Genomic DNA, 18,920 nt, shown 5'->3' with positions numbered 1-18,920 from the left:
AAAAAGGATAATCCACTAGATTCACATTTCCCTGATTCAGAAAACTTAAAATTTTAGTAATTAATTAATCATTTGTCATAGCTCTCCTTTCCCACAGTCTTAAATGGTGGAGATGGCATTCTGGGTTGTATTGGGCTCTTTGCTTCCTCACCTGGAAAGCTCTGCCCTTGTCTGGAAGCTGCAGGCCATCAGCAGCCTGGGAAGTGGCTTGGGTGGGGCTGATACAGCTCTTCCCAGCTCTTTTTGCCTTTTCCACACACATAGTCCTGGTCAGCGGCTGAAGGAACTAAAAATAGCTGGAAATGCTGTAGCTGGTCAGTCTCAAGGGGCTGGGTCAGCTGAGGCTCCAGAAAAGGGAATCATGGAGCCTGATAAACAGCTCCCAGAACTGCAAGTGCCTATTTACTGGAAGTCTCTGTGTGATTTTGGCAGCAGAAGAGCCAAAGACACGTCTAGTCACACACTCATACCCACCTGATACTGAGCACGTACCACAGACAGTAGCTAAGGCCATGAACCCTCCTGGAAAAATAATGTGCTAACTGAATGTCTAGAGGCTGACACCAGGTTTCTTGAGGGACCTCCCTGGAAAAGGTGACTAGAAAACAGATCTGGAGTGAGATGCTGTATGTGGCCAGACATGAACAGGGCAAGAGGAAAGCACTCTTTTTCACCTAGCTGGTACAATGTGTTCAGGAAGATGAGATGGTGGGATAGAGTCGGACAACCCTGGCTGTAAATCTCCTTTTGTTCATTACTAACTTTGTGTTCTTAGACTGTTACTTTATATTTGTGTGCATCAGGCATTTTTTTTTTGCACTTATATTATGGCAATGGTGCTGGGCATCATGGTGCATGCCTGTAATCCTGACTTGAGAGGCTGAGGCAGGAGGATCTCAAGTTCCAGGCCAGTTTTAGCAACTTAGTGAGAACTTATTTCAAAATAAAAAAAATATGAGATAACTGTATTTATGTGGGGTGGTCTTTGTGTCTTCTATTCTGTACCATTGGTCTACTTGTCTATTTTGGTGCTAATACCATGCCATTTTTATTACTATAGCTTTGTAGTATATTTTAAGATCTGGTATTGTGATGCCTCCTGCTTCACTCTTTTTGCTAAGGATTGCTTTAGCTATTCTGAGTCTCTTATTTTTCCAAATGAATTTCATGATTGCTTTTTCTAGTTCTATAAAGAATGATGTTGGGATTTTAATTGGAATTGCATTGAATCTGTATAGCGCTTTTGGGTAGTATGGCCATTTTGTCAATATTAATTTTGCCTATACAAAAACATGGGAGATCTTTCCATCTTCTAAGGTCTTCTTCAATTTCTTTCTTTAGTGTTCTGTAGTTTTCATTGTAGAGGTCTTTCACCTCTTTTGTTAAATCAATTACTAGACAAAGGTGCCAAAAACATATATTGGAGAACAGATAGCCTCTTCAACAAATGGTGCTGGGAGAACTGGAAATCCATATACAGCAAAATGAAACTAAACCCCTCTCACTATATATAAAACTCAACTCAAAGTGGATGAAGGACCTAAGAATTAGACCAGAGACCCTGTGCTTAATAGAGGAAAAAATAGGCCCAAATCTTCATCACATAGAATTACGCCCTGATTTCCTTAACAAGAATCCTAAAGTGCAAGAAATAAAATTAAGAATTAATAAATGGGATGGTATCAAACTAAAAAGCTTCTTCTCAGCAAGAGAAACAATGAGGTGAAGAGAGAGCCTATGCTTTGGGAGCAAATTTTTGCCATATAAATGTCAGATAGAGCACTAATCTCCAGGATATATAAAGAACCCAAAAAACTTAACACCAAAAACAAAAACAAACAACCCAATCAATAAATGGGCTAGGGAGCTAAACAGACACTTCTCAGAAGACATACAATTGATCAACAAATATATGAAAAAACATTTAACATCTCTAGTAATTAGAGAAATGCAAATCAAAACTAAGATTTCATCTCATGCCAGTCAGATGGCAGTCATTAAGAATGCAAACAGCAATAAGCGTTGGTGAGGATATAGGGGAAAATGTATACGCATATATTGCTGGTGGGAGTGCAAATTGGTGCAACCACTCTGGAAAGCAGTATGAAGATTCCTTAGAAAACTTGAAATGGAACCACCATTTGACCCACTCCTTGGTCTATACCCAAAGGACTTCAAATCAACATATTGCAGTGATGCAGCCACATCAATGTTCACAGCAGCACAATTCATAATAGCCAAACTGTGGAACCAACCTAGATACCCTTCAATAGGTGAATGGATAAAGAAACTGTGGAACATTACTCAAAACAATGGAACATTACTCGATATTAAAAGAAATAAAATTATGGAATTTGCAGGTAAATGGATGGAGTTAGAGAATATCATGCTAAGTGAAGTTACCAATTCCAGAAAACCATAGGCCAAATGTTCTCTCTGATAAGTGGAGGCTGATCCATAATGTGGGGGGGGCATGGGAAAAATGGAGAAACTTTGATTGAGCAAAGGGGAGGGAGGGGTTAGGAGGGAGCATGGGGGTAGGAAAGATAGTGGAATGAGATGGACATCATTAACCTAGGTACATGTATGACTGCACATATGGTGTAATGCTATATCATGTACAACCAGAGAAATGAAAAGTTGTGCTACAATTGTGTTCAATGAATTAAAATGTATTCTGCTGTCATATATACCTAACGAGAATAAATTAATTAATTTTAAAAATTTAAAAAATAAAATAAAAATGACTGGGATGTAGCTCAGTCATAGAGTGCCCCAGAGTTCAATCCCTAATAGTACAAAAAAATTAGAATTAAAAAATATATATAGTTTTTTTTTTTTAGAATAAAATAGTTTTAAAAATTGGCTAGGGAGTCTACCATAGAGTTGCTGAAGGAGTTAAGGGTAAGGTGAGGGAGTTCATTTATGTCAAGTGTTCTCACAGAGAGTTGGTCCCTTCCAATCTTTCTTTAATAGGATATGACACAGTTAGCAAGCCAGAGAATATTTGCAGGTAAATGGATGGAGTTAGTTTCTTTTGCTCATCTGGTTATAGTTAAGAGCTCCTAAATTTGGCTTAGGAACCTTTTGAGTTGGGGCTTCCAGGAGAACTATGATTTTGGGAATATGAGATTGAGGTAGGTGATGCTCTACTGAGTCAGTTGAGGTTAGAGTTTTTCCAACTACAGGTGACAACCATTAGTGAGTCAAGAAATCAGTGTTGTGGTAAAACTAGCATTAAAAAACAACAAAACCCCAATATAGGCTATAGAACTACACAGAACAGATGCAGCAAAGTAGCGTAATTGAGTGGACTACCTTGCCAGGTGAAAATGTTTCTTACTGAGGTATGGTCAAGTAAGTAAAAAGAAGCCAACAAACATTATGGTCTGGAAAACTTGAAATTTTTTAAGGGCATTCTGACTATACTGGAAGCTCAGGCCTTGTGAAGAGGGCTACAAGCTACTGCTTGTGGTTTTGGAGATCTTAATGATTTAATTTGACCTTTTCTGGGTATAACAGATGGAAATGCTAGTCTGGAATTCCCCACAGATGCAGATGGCAGAGGAGCACTTAAATGGTTGACTGGTTTCTACTGATCATTTTTTTTTGGCCTTAAAAAGCACTAGCATTTGTCTTGATGAAAGGAGGATGTGGGGGGTGTTGAGTAGAAGTGGGTGGAGAATACATCATGGCTTGACCATTGGGTAGGGAGGGAGCCAAGTGAGGCCTAAGTGAGATTTTAGGTTGTGAAACTTCCTTTGCTCAACCTGAGATAGCTGAGTGTCTACTATGGGCCAGGCCCTACTTTAGGCCCTGCAATACACTTTCAAATGGGTCAGGCATTTTTCCTGTCTGACGGAGAGTATTATCCAGTGGCAGAAACAGATAAGAACTTGCCAAAGAAATAATTTTATTAAATGAGTTAAAAATCTTGCCTATCAAGGTTTAGTGTCCCTGGGTGTAATATGGCCCTGAAATACACTTTTGAACTAATTGTGGTAAGTATATTCATTGCTTTGTTCTCTTAATTCAAAACTAGTTGAGAGGGAAAGGAATGAGGCATTTCTTTCTACACACGCATACACACGCACACATGCACACATGCGCACACAGATAAATACACATACTTACACACAATTCAGTTGCTGTTAGTTCTGGCCTTCAATTTTTTAAGTGGGCCAGTGGCCCTTGATAGCAGAACGCTTTCTCTTCACCCCACTTTAGCAAGTGGAAAAACTTACATTCCCAGAAGAGTCCTGGACACCCCACTGTGTGGCTTATGTGATCAGCACTTGTGATTTTATCAGAAATGCTGTCATTCCTTGATCATAAAATACTCACACATTGTAGAAAATATAGATAACACTGAAAAGTATATACCTAGAATTTTTAAAAGTGTGTTTTATATATATTTTTAGATGTTGATGTACTTTTATTTTACACATTTATTTATATGTGGTGCTGAGAATTGAACATGGTGCCTCACACATGCTAGGCAAGCGCTCCACCACTGAGCTGCAACCTCAGCCCCTATACCTAAAATTTCTGTGCAAGGAAATTATTGATTGGAGCTTCCTTGCAGGCTTATTATTTTGCATTATCATATATGAAGAGAAGGTATTTGTTAGAACAGCTTAATAAATTTACAGTCTGAAAATGGTATGAAATATGACTTTTTCCCAGAGCTAAGTCATTCTCCTCTTTGCTCTCTGTAGGAAAAATACAGTGAGTGACCTTTCTTCAGTTAAGATAGAGTGACAAGTGCTATAGACCTCATATGACTTTGGTCATCTTTGCTGTGCCTTGCTAAGCAGGAGAAAGAACACGGATGCAGGGTTAGAAGGCGGGTAACTTGGGTTATAAAGATGTAGGGGTGAGTCCTGAATGAGTGTTTGGGTAGTGGTTTACACAGAGTGGTTCTCAACCAGAGATGATAGGTGTTTAAAGATTCTCTGGTGGTGTATGCCGATGACTTACCCCCTCTCCACTGCCATTCCACTGGTGTGGGTCAGATTTTCAGGCGTAAATGAATGGCTGTGGTTAAAGAAGTCCACAGGTTAATTCTGATTCTCTCCCTCCCTCCTCCACTGAATGATAAAAAAGATCATGTGCCTAAACCCTGATAAAAGATACAGATTCAGATGTGAAGAAACATAAAAATTAGAAGCAAGAAACATCCAAAAAATAATCCACAGCAGGCACTATTTCTCAGATTGCATCTTTCCCTGAACTAAACTGTCCTCTGACATTTCTAAATGTGGCTTCCTGTGCATCATGATCATCTGGGGTGAGACTGAGAGAGCTCTTTGCCTGAGGCAATTATTATCCCCAAAGCTTGGTAAATGAAGCTACAGCTCCTCATTGGAATGCTCTGTTCCTTGTGAGCACCACACTTGGTGGGCACACTGTTCTGGAGACTGATGAGGTCAGAAACCTTGAGCAAACAGGTCATCTGATTGAAAGGCACATTGCTGCAGTTATTTTCAGTAAACTACTCCTTTAAAAATATTTTCAACCTCTTGTATCTTATGTTTTAGATACAACTCTTGTAAGTAGCAAATAGATTTAAAATTTTTATCTTTCAACTGGCTGTATGTGTATAGGGATATATAGGTACGTGTCATTCTCACTGTGCATATACAATTTGTTTAGTCTTCACTATTTGTCTCCCGTTTTTCTCTCATTTGTTTCTTTGAAAAAATGAGCATCTTACCTTTTCCCATTTGAAAGTAACATATTTTATTTCTCTCCTGTTAGCTCAATATACATATACAGATATTTACCACAGTCTAAAATTGATATATAACTTTAATCTCTTCCCAATAGTTCAAATGCTTTAGGTTAATTTTTTGTAGCGTACTGGGGCTTGAACCCAAGGGTAACTTATGACAGAGCCACTCCCCATCCTTTTTCATTTTTTGAGACCAGGGCCTCCCTAAGTTGCTGAGGCTGTCCTCAAACTTGTGATCCTCCCTTCTCAGTCTCATATATATATATATATATATATATATATATATATATATATATATATATATATGTATGTGTATGTATGAATAGATAAATAAATAATATAAATAAATAAATTTCAACAGCTCTGTGTTGGCAGGTCTCCTTTTTGGGACATTGCCTTGCCTTCTGGTTTCCATTGTTGTGGTTGAGAATTCAGTGATCTTCCTTAGAGTGTAATCTCTTTTTCTCTAGCATTTAGGGTCTTTGTGATTCCTGATTTACAGTTTCACTATTATGTATCTGGGTATATGGGTTTAATTTATTTGCTTGGGATTCATTGTGCTTGAACTTTCAGATTATTGCTTCTCATTATTCGGGTTAAATCCTGAGCCCTTATTTCTTGAAATACAGCCCCTGCCCCATTTTCTCTTCCTTTTTCAAAAGCTTTCCTGAGACTGATTTTAGGCCTTTTCACTTTCATGTTGCATAACTTCATTTTTTCCATTTGCTTTGTGCCGCGAATTCTGCACACTTCCTTCTGATCTGTCTCCTAAGTCATTGGTTCCCTCACTGATCATTAATGTCAGTGTTTTATTTCCAGATTCTTTTAAAAAAAATTTTTTTTGTAGTTGTAGATGAACAGCATGCCTTTATTTGTTTATTTTTATGTGGTGCTGAGGATCAAACCCAGCGCCCCACACATGCAAGGCAAGCGCTCTGCCACTGAGTTACAGCCCCAGCCCTCCACAAATTCTTAATAATCACTTTTTCAAATCTTGTCATTTAAAATATTTCCTATTCCTTGTAAATGTTTTCAAGTTTTATTTGAATTTAAAGAATGTTATTTTGTAGCATTTCATTTTCAGTGTCTAAACCCTATGTGAATCTTTTTTCCCCCTATTCTCGCTAAAGGTGTCTTATTTCCTTGTGTGTTTACTTACTTTGGGAGCTGTTCCTATTCCTTAGGAGATTATTTTGGGAATTCTGAGACTTGAAAGTATCCTTTCAAGAGAGGGTTTGCTTTAACTTCTATCAGGCACACAGGGAACCCTGCTTGTTTTGTTCATCTAAGTGCATAGGTTAGGTTTTTGTAATATGCAGGGCATATGAACTTGAACTGCAAGGACCAGCTTGTGGTGATAATTTGTTAGATTTTTCTTAACTAGCCAGTGCTAGAGCAATTTTTCTTAGGGTTCCCTAAGGAACTGGAGGTAGACTTACTACTGGTTTAAGGATACCCCTTAAAGGAATGTCTTTCTGTTTAACATGTCTAGTCAGGCCCTAAAAACTGAAGCTCAGTCCCTAGGGTTCAATTCCCAGTACAAAAAAAGAAAAATTTAAAAATACTTTAGAAGTGTTTATCTTAAATCTCATTCATTTATTCAACAGACATTTTAATGTCTACTCTGTGCTGATGCAGAGGACACAGATGATTGTCCCACTTTAGGGACAGTCGTGGATTATAGCAGTGCTATTGTAGAATACACTCAATGCCTATGGCATAAACACGAGGCAAGGCAGTAATGGGGAGGAGACCAGAGCTGGTATTATGAAGGGAGTTATTATTTTTTAAGAATGCAAGAAACGGGAATATATTTATTGGCCAAAGAGGAAAGACTAGAAAGGGAGGGTTTGAAGATAAAAGAGTTTTCTTCCATGCTGAGAGATCTGGTAGAACTCTTCCAGCTATTCAGGAAGACCTGATCAGAATTAAACTTGTAGTCAATTCACTATAAGCTTGTAAATATAGTAGCTAATCCATGTCAATAAAAAACTACAAAACATTCCCCAATTTGTAGTACTATAGAATTTTTAAAAAATCAGAAAAATTGTTTTTAATTATTTTTTCTAAAGAATGACTGAGTTTTCTCCGGATTGAACACAAATCAATATAAACCACCTTCAGGTGGGATCTGACCTCTGAGTTCATAGAGAAAAAAAAAACCCAAAGAGTAAGTTTGCACCCATCCTCTTCTTTCTTCTACAACAGAAGATGCACCTCCTCCATTTAAGGGCAGTCCCCCCTCTCCAGTGTTTTGGATTCTATTTTTCTCCTCCCTCTGGAATCCAAACCATCATAGGACCCCTTTTGTCTTACTCTCAACAACTCCCTCTTCCCTGGGCCCTTTTCCAAGATAAAACAGCATCTAGAGAGAGAGAGGGACACACTATTCTCCTTCTTCCTTTTATACCCGACTCACAGTTGTGTAAGGTAGCTTCTTTCTGACATTTGCCTTCTCTACTACCTAAATTGTCTCTAAGACACCAATTATTTCCAGGTGGCTAAATCCAGTAGCTGTTTTAAATTCTTCAGTCTATTTGATCTCTCAGTAGTCATCAATGCCTGAGCTGAAAAACTCTTCCTGTGGCATTTGTGACTTTACTCCTAGTTTTCCTTTCACCTCATTAGCTATTGCTTGTCAGTCTCCATTTTCTGCTCATGCTCTGTCACTGAATCTTCAAGAGTTACTCATGGTTTGGTCTTTTTTTTTTTTAAATGTAAATTGGCAGGTTTTTTCTGCACCAGAGAGTACATTATTTTAGGCTTTGCAGGACATATTTTGTGTTGCAGCTACTCAACTCTGTCAGTGTAGCATGAAAGCAGCCAATGACCGAAACAAAATGAATGGCTTCTGGCTATGTTCCAATAAAAATATTTACAAAAATAGACAGTGGACTGGATTTGGCCTGTGGTCTGGCAACTCCTGCTCTACACTCTCCCCAGGAAGTCTCCTTTACTGTGCTTCTAATGAGCACCTATGCAAAGACACACCTCAAGATCTTTCAGGCCCCAATCCTTTATCTCCAATCACCTACTTACTATCTAGACTTAAAATGTTTTCCAGGTATCCCAAACCTTAATAGAGGAATTGTGCTCTTGTCTCTTAAATGTGGTATCCTCCCCCAGTGTGTTCTCCTAGTAAAAGGCACCACTATCCCTACACCTGCGTAAGGCAGAAAACAGCAATCACCCTTGATACTTCCTCCTTTTTCTTGAACTGGGGAAAAGCTAAAAAAGGTCTGTAAATGGCATTACTTGAAGCACACAGTCAAATTTAACATTTCACTAATAGAGCTAAACTTTATTTCCATGTTATTACATGTTTATCTTTGATGTTGAATACATATTAGAATTGATTTAACATACAACTTGGGAGAAAATTTGACATTCTCCTCTGAATGGATTAAAAAGGAATGTAAAACTACAAAATACTTGTTTAAGTGTGAGTTCTAAATTATGGTAAACAGAACAATAAATACTTTGCTAGTTTTCTCTTTCTAGTTTTCCAAGATGGATTTCATTATAAAAAATTTTCATAACAATTTATTTCAAGAAAGGAAATAAGGGACAATCATAAAAACCATTTTAAGTATAGGGTACAAATAAATTAAAGAGTCTTAACACAGAACTTCTACCTTCTAATTAAAATTATGAAATTGAGGGGGATTTGTTAATATCATTAATGTCAGCTAATGACTTAAGCCTAGGTATGTAATTTGCTTTTGTAAGAAAGAGGCTGATTTAAGGGTGACACCAAGCACAGTTCTATTTGACATTCATGTTAACCATTTGGTACTCAGAATGGGCATGGCCAAATATTAAGCGCTCAGTGACAGAAATTTAGAACCAATTGATTTCAAGTGGCTCAGATAGAAGAGAATTAATCATTCCACCTCCTGCTTTATGGTTACGTACAGACAGCTTTTAGCATTCGTTGAAAGTATCAAGACAAAGCTCCTCTAGATATTTTGAGCTACTGAAATTCAAAGAACAAAGAATACTGCCTGTAGCATAATTCCAATGTTCAACATGGACAAAATTATGGTGGTTACTGAAGTTGTTAGTGATTATAAATTCAGTTTCTTTTAATTCTCTATAAGCCCCTTAGGACATTTCTGAAGAAAGGTATGTAGTGTCTCTAATACTATTAGTCTTTACTTAGGTACATTTTTTAAAAGTCATTAAAATTATTTTGTATCATGGGATTATAGAATGGAGACTCTTTATTAAAGTGAATGATGCTTTTGTTTTCCCTTAGAATCAGCTGCAAAAAGCTATATTCTTTCTAATGTCACTTACAAAAGACACTGAATAAAATATAACTCACCTTTCATTAGATTGTTCTAGTGATAAAACATTTTCTCATCTAACTATTTAAGACAGATCATTTATGGCTTTTCAACTTTTAAAATTTCACACTTAATGTCATGTTGTTCAAGCTTTTCTACATCAGTCTTCTAGTATCAGATTCTTAAATCAGAAAGGACAAAAGAGAGAAAAACTTCATTATCAATTATTTAGCCTCTTTTCCTTGAAAATCAATATTTCTCTTAAAATGCAAGGCACCCTCCTTTTCTTAGGACACGGGCCAGAAAACTTTGTTAGTTTGTGTAAAGGGCCATATTACAAACATTTCAGGCTTTGTGAACTTTGTGAACCATTTGGTATCTATCACAACTACTCAGCTTCTGTGTTGTAGTGGGAAAGCTCTCCAATGATAGGGAATTCCAAAAAAAGGGAGCAGTCTACTAAATTTGGCCTCTGGGACAGAGTTAGCAAATCCCTGCCTTAGAACAAACTTAAATACATGAGAGTCATTTCGAAGAAACTGGTCTCTAGTCAGATGCAATGACTAACTCAGAACCCAGTAGTTAATCACTCTGAAAATTTTCATGTTGACACTTTGAATTTAGCCAACTCTGCATTTACTAACACTCAGGTCATCTGCTTTTCATTGGGGATAATTTAGCTTCATTTAAGAGCTTGTTTGAGTATTAGTTACTGAGGATTTAGTTTAAAATTAATAATGATGTCCATATAATTTAATATCCAATTTAATTTTTTAAAACCTTAATAGACTAAAAAAATTTAAAATAAGTATACTCACTATCCATTCCAGTGATTCATTTAAGACACACCAACTATAGAATATGAAAAATAAATTCAGAAGTGTAATTACTTTAAAATACACTACTTCCACTTCTGTCAATATTATACATTTATGTATATATTCTATAGTGGAAGCAGAAATTCTCTCTAAAAACATTATCTCCTTAAAATCTTGAGATGCATATTAGAGCTACAGGCAATATCTGACATACAAAATTGCAGTACAGGCCTTTCAAATTTGGCATTTCACTGGTACAATACAATGAATAGGTATATATCTGTACAGTGCCTAGACATTCTAGTAAAAGCCATTACTTTCTTTAATGTAGAATGATTAATTCATATTCTACAAGGGGCAGTGAGGTTAGTAATTCTATAGTGTATGTCCTGACATAATTTTCAAATTGTATAATAACACAAACAACTTTGTTAAGGCCATGTTTTATTTGCTGATTAATGGACAAAAGGCAATGTAATTTATTTTCAAGTATTTTCTTGAAAGTCTGTGCTCATAAAAATCATGAAAAGTTGGAAAGACTGTTAAATCACTGAAACTTTAAATATATCTTACACAATCTTGTTTGTACAAAAATACAAGTTAAATATAAACATAAAGCAATCATGATAATTTTATGCAAATCTGTTTTATGTGATCTTTAGTTATATATAAAAGTCTCGGTTCTGTTATTTGTGAAAAGATCAATACCAGATTGAGTTACTATCTATTGGCAAAGGGCCCTAAAAAGTTTACTTTAGCAGTAATCTTTTACATGGTTATGTGCATTTCCTAATTTGAGATCACCTAAACACTGGAAAAAGAAAAAGAGAAGAAGAAGAAGAAGAAGAAGAAAAGGGCAGTATGTCCATAAACCAACAAATAATTTGGCTATAATGTATCATAAAACACAAAGAAACCCCACACATCTGTACAATAAAAATTATGTATTACATACATACAGGTGTATACATGCATGCACGCATGTACACACACACACACACAGGTGTATACATGCATGCACGAATGTACACACACACACACACACACACACACACACACAGAATCGTAAAACAGCCTAATGAGGTGCTGCTTCCAGTTCAATATTCAGCTGTGCATTTTTTCTTACTTCATCAAATGAATAGCTTTTTGTCACCTTCCCGTTCTTGAATACGGTATGGAGAAGATCCTGCAGAAATTAAGTTTAATGATTTTATTAATGAGACCATATTGTAAAATATTTGAATCATGCTGTGATGAATTTATCTAGATACATTTATCTAGAATTTATCTAGATGTTGATGGTGTTCAAATTACAATTTAAAGATTGCTACGATGTTACATTCTTAAGCCAGTTTTCTTAAAAGGAAAACCAAAAAAACCCGGTTCATCAATTTTTTTTTTCTTCTGGCACATGAGTCTGGCTGCCTAGAACAACCATGACTGTCACTGATAATCATTACTGACAGTGCACTAAGGAAAGCCTGATACTACCAAACCCTTCTCTTGTTCCTGCCCAACCAACAGACTCAAAACTAGCAATCCAGAAGTTTAATAAATTGATTAGTCATTGAATTCTGGCCTGAAAAAAATAAAAATCAAACCTGAAGCAAAAACAACAAAAATCAGGTGTGTGTGTGTGTGTGTGTGTGTGTGTGTATATAAATAAAATATATTTTTATCTCATGTATAGATGACTGAGTTTAAGACTCTTAGGTACTCTCAAGACACTGACAAATGCATTCACTGGACACAGACCCTGGTGAAAATGATGACTAAATTCATTCAGGTCTGATAAAGCCATTCCTGCCTAAGGAGTTATCTCTCTCTAATCTGAATTTTCCCATCTAGCCTGAAGGTACAGGATATTATAGTAACTTTCAAATTATACTGCTCTAGCTATAGCATTTTCTTTCATAAATTTAAATAGAACCTATCAGGGAATGCTGATTCCTATTCATTAAAAATGCATGGATGATTATAAATAGATAAAAACTTCAGATGTTCTAGTGCATCATTCACACACTCATGGTTTTACTTAGTCTAAGTTACAAGTGACCTGTTCATCTGGATAGACTAATTAAGCAAAATCTTGGTAGCTATAAAACCCAAAGAATTGACTATAGGCTATATATAAAGGAATCGAATTCTAAGTTTGATATACAAATCTGTATTTTTTTTCCCTTAAAGTTATTTCATAGTTCTGGCTTAAAACCTATAAAAATATAATAAAAGTATCATGTGATAAGCAGCAAATTTGACACAATATAAAGAATCATGGCAGTAGTGCATTTATATTTAGTATCAACTATTCTGAGAATATGAATATTCACAAGTAGTTTCCTTCTAAAAATTAGGTTTTAAAAAATCTAGTGGCTTAAAACCCAGAACATTTATAACTTTGCAGTACACAAATGTAAATGTACTTTTGTATGCTAAAAGCCATCAGATCAGATCATGTAGACTACTTTAGCACATCATAAAATTTTCCCATTTGGTGAACGGGAGTCAGAAAACTTGGTTTAAGGAGTCACCATTTATTAGCTCTGTAGTCTGAATCAACTTACTGCTTTCACATTTTACCCTAAGGTAACACAGCTTGCCTTTTTCAGCTCCTATAGTTGCTATGTGAGTCGAGTCAGACTAAAGAAAATCATCTGAGCTGGATACTATTAAGTTTAAAAAACAAAAATTACTTTAAAAAACATTTTAAAATTTGAATAGCCCCTCCATTATCTATTAAAATTACCAACACTTCACTATAATGCAAATAGCTTTGACAATTCTAAGAACAGCATCCTTTTAAGTATTATTCAGAAATGATTCACTGTTGACAGTAGGATTAAGACCAAATAAACACAAGCTTGTTAAAGGTTATCAATCACTACCATGATGCTGGCCACTACGTGAAAAAACTCTCAATTACTTAAATGTCACAGACTTCTGTGAAAACAATTTAACAAAAATTACTCTTATTAATTTGGAGAGCCAATCAACTAATGTTTAAAAAAAAAATCAGTACAGATACATACGTGACCATATTCCTCAAGATCTCCTTTTCCTTCCTCAAGTGTAACAAAATTCCCTGCTGGTGTCCTATGTAAAGATAATCGGCCCTTTTTGGACCTTTTGTTGGGATCAGCAACTGGGTCCTTGAAGACATTAATCTGCAGTACACATTAAGAAAACGAAGACTAATCAGAAATGTCTATCAAACTTTCACTTAAGACAGTGCTTGTTAGTGTATTCTGAAGGATAGTCATCTGTTAGGAAAAAAGGTATGAAAAGAGTTCAAATCTAATATATCCTTTCTTACCACTAGAAAGAATATCAGTTAATATATCTTTGAGAATTCTTAACATGTGGCCCTTATATTACAAATCATTTTTAAACTGATGCTAAATATAGCATACACATGCTATTGAAAAATATTCAACCATGTCACCTCCACCCCAAACACACACACACACATACATTTATGTACTCTATTTGTAAGTTCTTTGGAGAATGATCTAGGATGTTGCCAAGGTAAAGGCTTTCCTACTTTATAACCTTCCCCTTGTTGTTTTTTGTGTTACCTGGTTAATAGCAAAAACAAAAATATTAGAACAGAGTGTTTGTTTTGTGATGAGAAAGACAGGAGGCAAAACATAATAGATGTAAACAGCAATGGCAGTAGAATGAGAAGCAACAGATAAGCCAACCCCAAAAACCCTGATGGAAAGGAGTACACAGGGAACCAACTCAGGTCTTCTTCAGAGTTTTTAGCTTCCCCAACCCATTGCTCCACAGACTCCCCAGCCCTCAAGAAGCTATGGAATACTAGGGAGATGATTGTTCAGTTGTTGGCTACCAAACATGATTATATCAAAACCAGAATCTCCTAAAAGGGTGCTGACAGTGATTACATACTTGCTTATCCTTAATATATTGTGGCCAGATTAGCTGACATTCCCAAATACAGTCAAATTCTTGATCCAAAAGTATATAGTAAAGCAGAGGGAAATGACTGATCTGCATTTTCTCTTAAACAATCTTACATGTTATTGTTCCTTCTTTTTCCAAGTCTCTTTTGTTCTCCTTTGTCATGTTATTACCTAATGTTAGTACTTGACAATATATTAAAAGTTCAGGAACATATATCCTTTTGGACTATTCCATTCAAAAACTGTTCTCTGCCTAGCTACATTAAAAAGGTGATAACAAAGGAATAAAAGTTGAAGAACATACCCCAAGGCCATTAGTTACAACATAGCTACACTTGAAGGAACAATTCAAGAGATCTCTTGTTAACTTCTGTAGCAAAGCTCCACCAGAACCAAAGGAAACATTTTCAATACTCCACTTTTTTTGTTTCATGCCTTCTACGATCTAGAAGATTAAAAACAAACAAATAAAAACCTAAGCAATTTAGAAGAACAATGTTAATGAATGAAGCATCCTAGAACAGTTTTGAAAGTCAACAATTAGGTAAGAATAAGGTCTAGATAGTTATTTTCCACATCCTCTTTAAAGACCTGCCCACCCCCCCTCCCCCAAAGGCTGCCTGAGATGAATATGAGCTGACGGGGTGGGGGGGGGGGGATGGATGATTTCATTTACAGTTTGGGAATCTGTGTTGTTGCTGTCATTGTGGGGGTGAGAAAACTGGCTATAAATATCTTCAGTTAACCAAATGATCATCTCTCACCCACCTCAAATTATTTGCCTAGATGCCAGCCACAAAAGCCCTGGTACCAAACATTTGTCTCAAATTACTGGACTCTGGGAATGACTCTAATCATCACAACACATTGTGTTACTGAATGTCATACGTTAAATCAATAGCTACTGGTGGTAAAAGAGTACTCTCCTACACAAACAGTTGTGATATCAACAGAATAAATCACCCTGGCTGGAGCTCCAGTGTCATAAACAAAATTATGAACTGATGCCATAGGTATTAAGATACATTACTGGATCATTTTGGGGAGAATGGTTATCTAGTTAGCTAGAGAGACCTGCACGACATTCAGTTCTGGTGGTTAAAACAGTTCTTTTAAGGGACAAATAAATTTAAAATTGATTCTGAATAGGATTTATTTACATAGCTTCTGCCCTCTTTAACACATCCCATCACTTTTATAATAGAAGGCAGCAAGTGAAATTTAGTAACCAAATGAAATTTAGTAACCATTCCTTTAATCTCATGAAAATAGCCAAAGTTGTAGTAAATGGAAGGGTTAGTTCTGTTTTATTTAAAAAGAACTTTCAAAAGTGATCAGAAAGCCAGAAGCAAGTTTAATAGCTTTATGTGGATTATTAAAACAAATCTACCACATTCCCCTGAGTTATCAAGTCTGAAATTGACTGTTTGTTTTTGACTTTGCAAAGGTAAGACCAAAAATAACCCAAGCACACCTTTAACAAACCCACATTAAGAAATTAAACTTCATTTAAAAATTCCAACCCATCTAAATTCTCCTCTTTTTATGTACTAGAAGAATATAGTTTTCAATTAGAAGAATCAAGATGGAAATATACACAATTTAAAGTGATTCTTTAGGCTGTGCACAAATCCAATCTCCTTGTCTTTATTATTGTATACAAACCCAAAAAAGTACTTAAGCCCCTGAATTCATATTTATTTTTCACTGAGATGGCTATGAACAAAGAGAATTTTAGTATGGGAGAAATGCAAAGAGTAGAGCAGAAAGAGGGAGGAAAAGAAAAGGAAACAGGCAGATAAAGGGTAAAATGGTTATAGTAAAATATGGAGAAAAAATAGTTTTCAGATTTGTCCCCTGATTTTACACGTGTTCCAGAAGCACAATGATGAGGAAATGACAAAAAATAGTATCATCTAATATCACTATATTTCAGGTCAAGTTTCTTCACCAAAAGTTATAAAAATTAAATGATTTGGTGCTAAAGTTAATTTTTCTGTTAATGTGAAATTATAACTGGGGAAAAATTACTATTTGAACAGATTTACACAAACAGGAAACCTGATTAGAAATGAATTGACAAGATACCACTCTTAAGATACTAATCTTTTGTTGAATATATTTTCTTATTTCATATACAAGGTATCTAACTTAACTGAAATCATTATGCCATAGGATTTAATTATTTTTTTCTCATCATGACCATGCAGCTGAATCATGTGTTACAATGTGCAAGTGCTTTTGCAATATTTTATGTGTATATGTTTGAAATATATTATATATTTTTTTATATAATTAAAAATAATTTGTTCATAAGTTTACATAAAATCAATGTTTTCTATTAAGTCTCTGAACCAAAATTGTAAGGCTTGGAAATTACAATGAATGTAGAGAAAAGAGTTCCAAAAGAAGAATAATAGGATAGCTAATGGGGAACAAAGAAAAAAATGTTGACCTATGCATAAAATAATAAGATATCATGAGCCTGGGAAGGAAAATGTTTAAAATATGTTAACTTCAGAAAAATATTCCTCTTGGCAACTCAGAATTCAATACTATTTTAATATCATTAGTGAACCACTCCAATGGAAAGATTCAATGACACCAAGTTGAGAATGAATCCCTAACTGAAACCAACAGAGAAGATGAGTACTTAGTATTCTGGCCAATACAAAAGAGATTTTTGCCTCTTTTCTTAAATAAGCAGATTCATTTTGGCACACAGTGGAACACAGGGGGCTGGATGACACAGAGTAAATAGCAAAGTCTCAGAGTGAGGCAGATGGTCAAGAAGAGAAAGGAGTTGTTTCAAATAAAGCAGATTTTTCATTTGTCAAAATTCAGGTATCTAATTCAGCATATGTACAAAGTAAAACTGCTAGATGAATTCCTGCTTCTAAAAACAGGAAACACCTCCAATATGAAGAAATCAAGTATTATTTTTTAGGTTATGCGACAAGCCAAGTTTCTTTATTTTTCTTATATCCCATGAATACTTTTGTATTGACACAAATCTACTCAATTCTAACTGTTCTGTTTAAGGTTTCAACAACGTCAGAATATCTCAGTATTCTTGTTCATCTAGTTAAAAAATAAGAAAGTTTTTAAGCTGATTCTCTAATTTGTTTAAAAAACAAGGGGGGGAAAAGAAATGGGAAAGCCAAAAAGCTTTGATTTTTAGAGGGAAGTTCAAGGTATCCTGATTACAAAACCCAGCTTAAACAGATGACTATCAGAAGGATGAGGGGGAGGCGTAGGCAATGGGAAGAGCCCCTAGCTAACAGATTTTTGAAATGGGTTACAGAACATTGCCCATGTTCCTTCACTGGAAGGGGGAGAAGCATGTGTGAAGGTACTTGCTAGGGTGTCTTCAAGGCAGGTATGATTAATAGTACTTAACCTCCACTGGGACAAGTACCTGTCAGTTCAAATGAAGGAAGGGGACAACAGCAATTAAATGTGCTGGTGGGGATCTCTATATTCAAAGTTTTCCACTGCAGACTCTCTTGCACATCTCCCTCCATCTTTTCACATAAAAACTTCTAATGTCTTAACGCTCAATGTCTTAGGAAAGCTGAGGGAGTTCCCGCCTTTTTTGAGCAATTTTGGGAGAGGTGGTGAAAGAAACTTCATTTCTGTTATTGAGAGGAAGATCAATTAGACTCCTCACTTTGGAACTCTTAATACACACCTCCACAGAAATACAGTTTGTTATACATCACAGCTCTCATTTTTCAAATTAATCTTTGGAAAACTTTATAATTCACATTCTGACCCTATTCTACCCACACCAAACTCTTTTAAATAGAAAAATCCTCCAATAACTTATGCTACACATCGTATACCACCCAAGACTGGAAGACATCAAAATGTCAGATTTATGGTAGTATACAGTCCACATTATGTTCTTAGTGAGAGCCTTAATTTTTATGGAGTACTAGGGTATTAGTTTAAATTATAGCTCCTAAGCTTATTTAATGAAATGAAGAGGCAAAAGTTAAGTAACACAATAGTTGACTGCATTTACTAATAACAGTGATGACAATCAATCCTTAATTTAGAAGACAGGACAAACCATTTCATAATTTCTGAAAAAAAGCACCTATTAATATCATTTAAGTTTTATATTGTTAAGGAAGGAGCAGCTCCCTTTTAT

At 35.6% G+C, this 18,920-nt stretch overlaps 1 protein-coding gene across 1 annotated transcript in view; it reads right to left on the bottom strand.

The window, feature by feature from the left end:
* Nucleotides 1-10,137: 10,137 nt before the first annotated feature.
* Nucleotides 10,138-18,920, bottom strand: part of Nampt (nicotinamide phosphoribosyltransferase) — a 36,233-nt gene continuing 27,450 nt past the window's right edge. The window contains exons 9-11 of the mRNA XM_077795964.1: nt 15,069-15,209; nt 13,871-14,005; nt 10,138-12,027 (exon numbers count right to left, since the gene is read on the bottom strand). Of these exons, the coding sequence (XP_077652090.1) occupies nt 11,917-12,027; nt 13,871-14,005; nt 15,069-15,209 (387 nt within the window). The 3' untranslated portion in view covers nt 10,138-11,916. The remainder of the gene's footprint in view (nt 12,028-13,870; nt 14,006-15,068; nt 15,210-18,920) is intronic.

This window comes from Urocitellus parryii, chromosome 3, assembly GCF_045843805.1.
Source record: "Urocitellus parryii isolate mUroPar1 chromosome 3, mUroPar1.hap1, whole genome shotgun sequence".
Classification (NCBI taxonomy): domain Eukaryota; kingdom Metazoa; phylum Chordata; class Mammalia; order Rodentia; family Sciuridae; genus Urocitellus; species Urocitellus parryii.
This window is presented reverse-complemented; position numbering and strand designations above follow the sequence as displayed.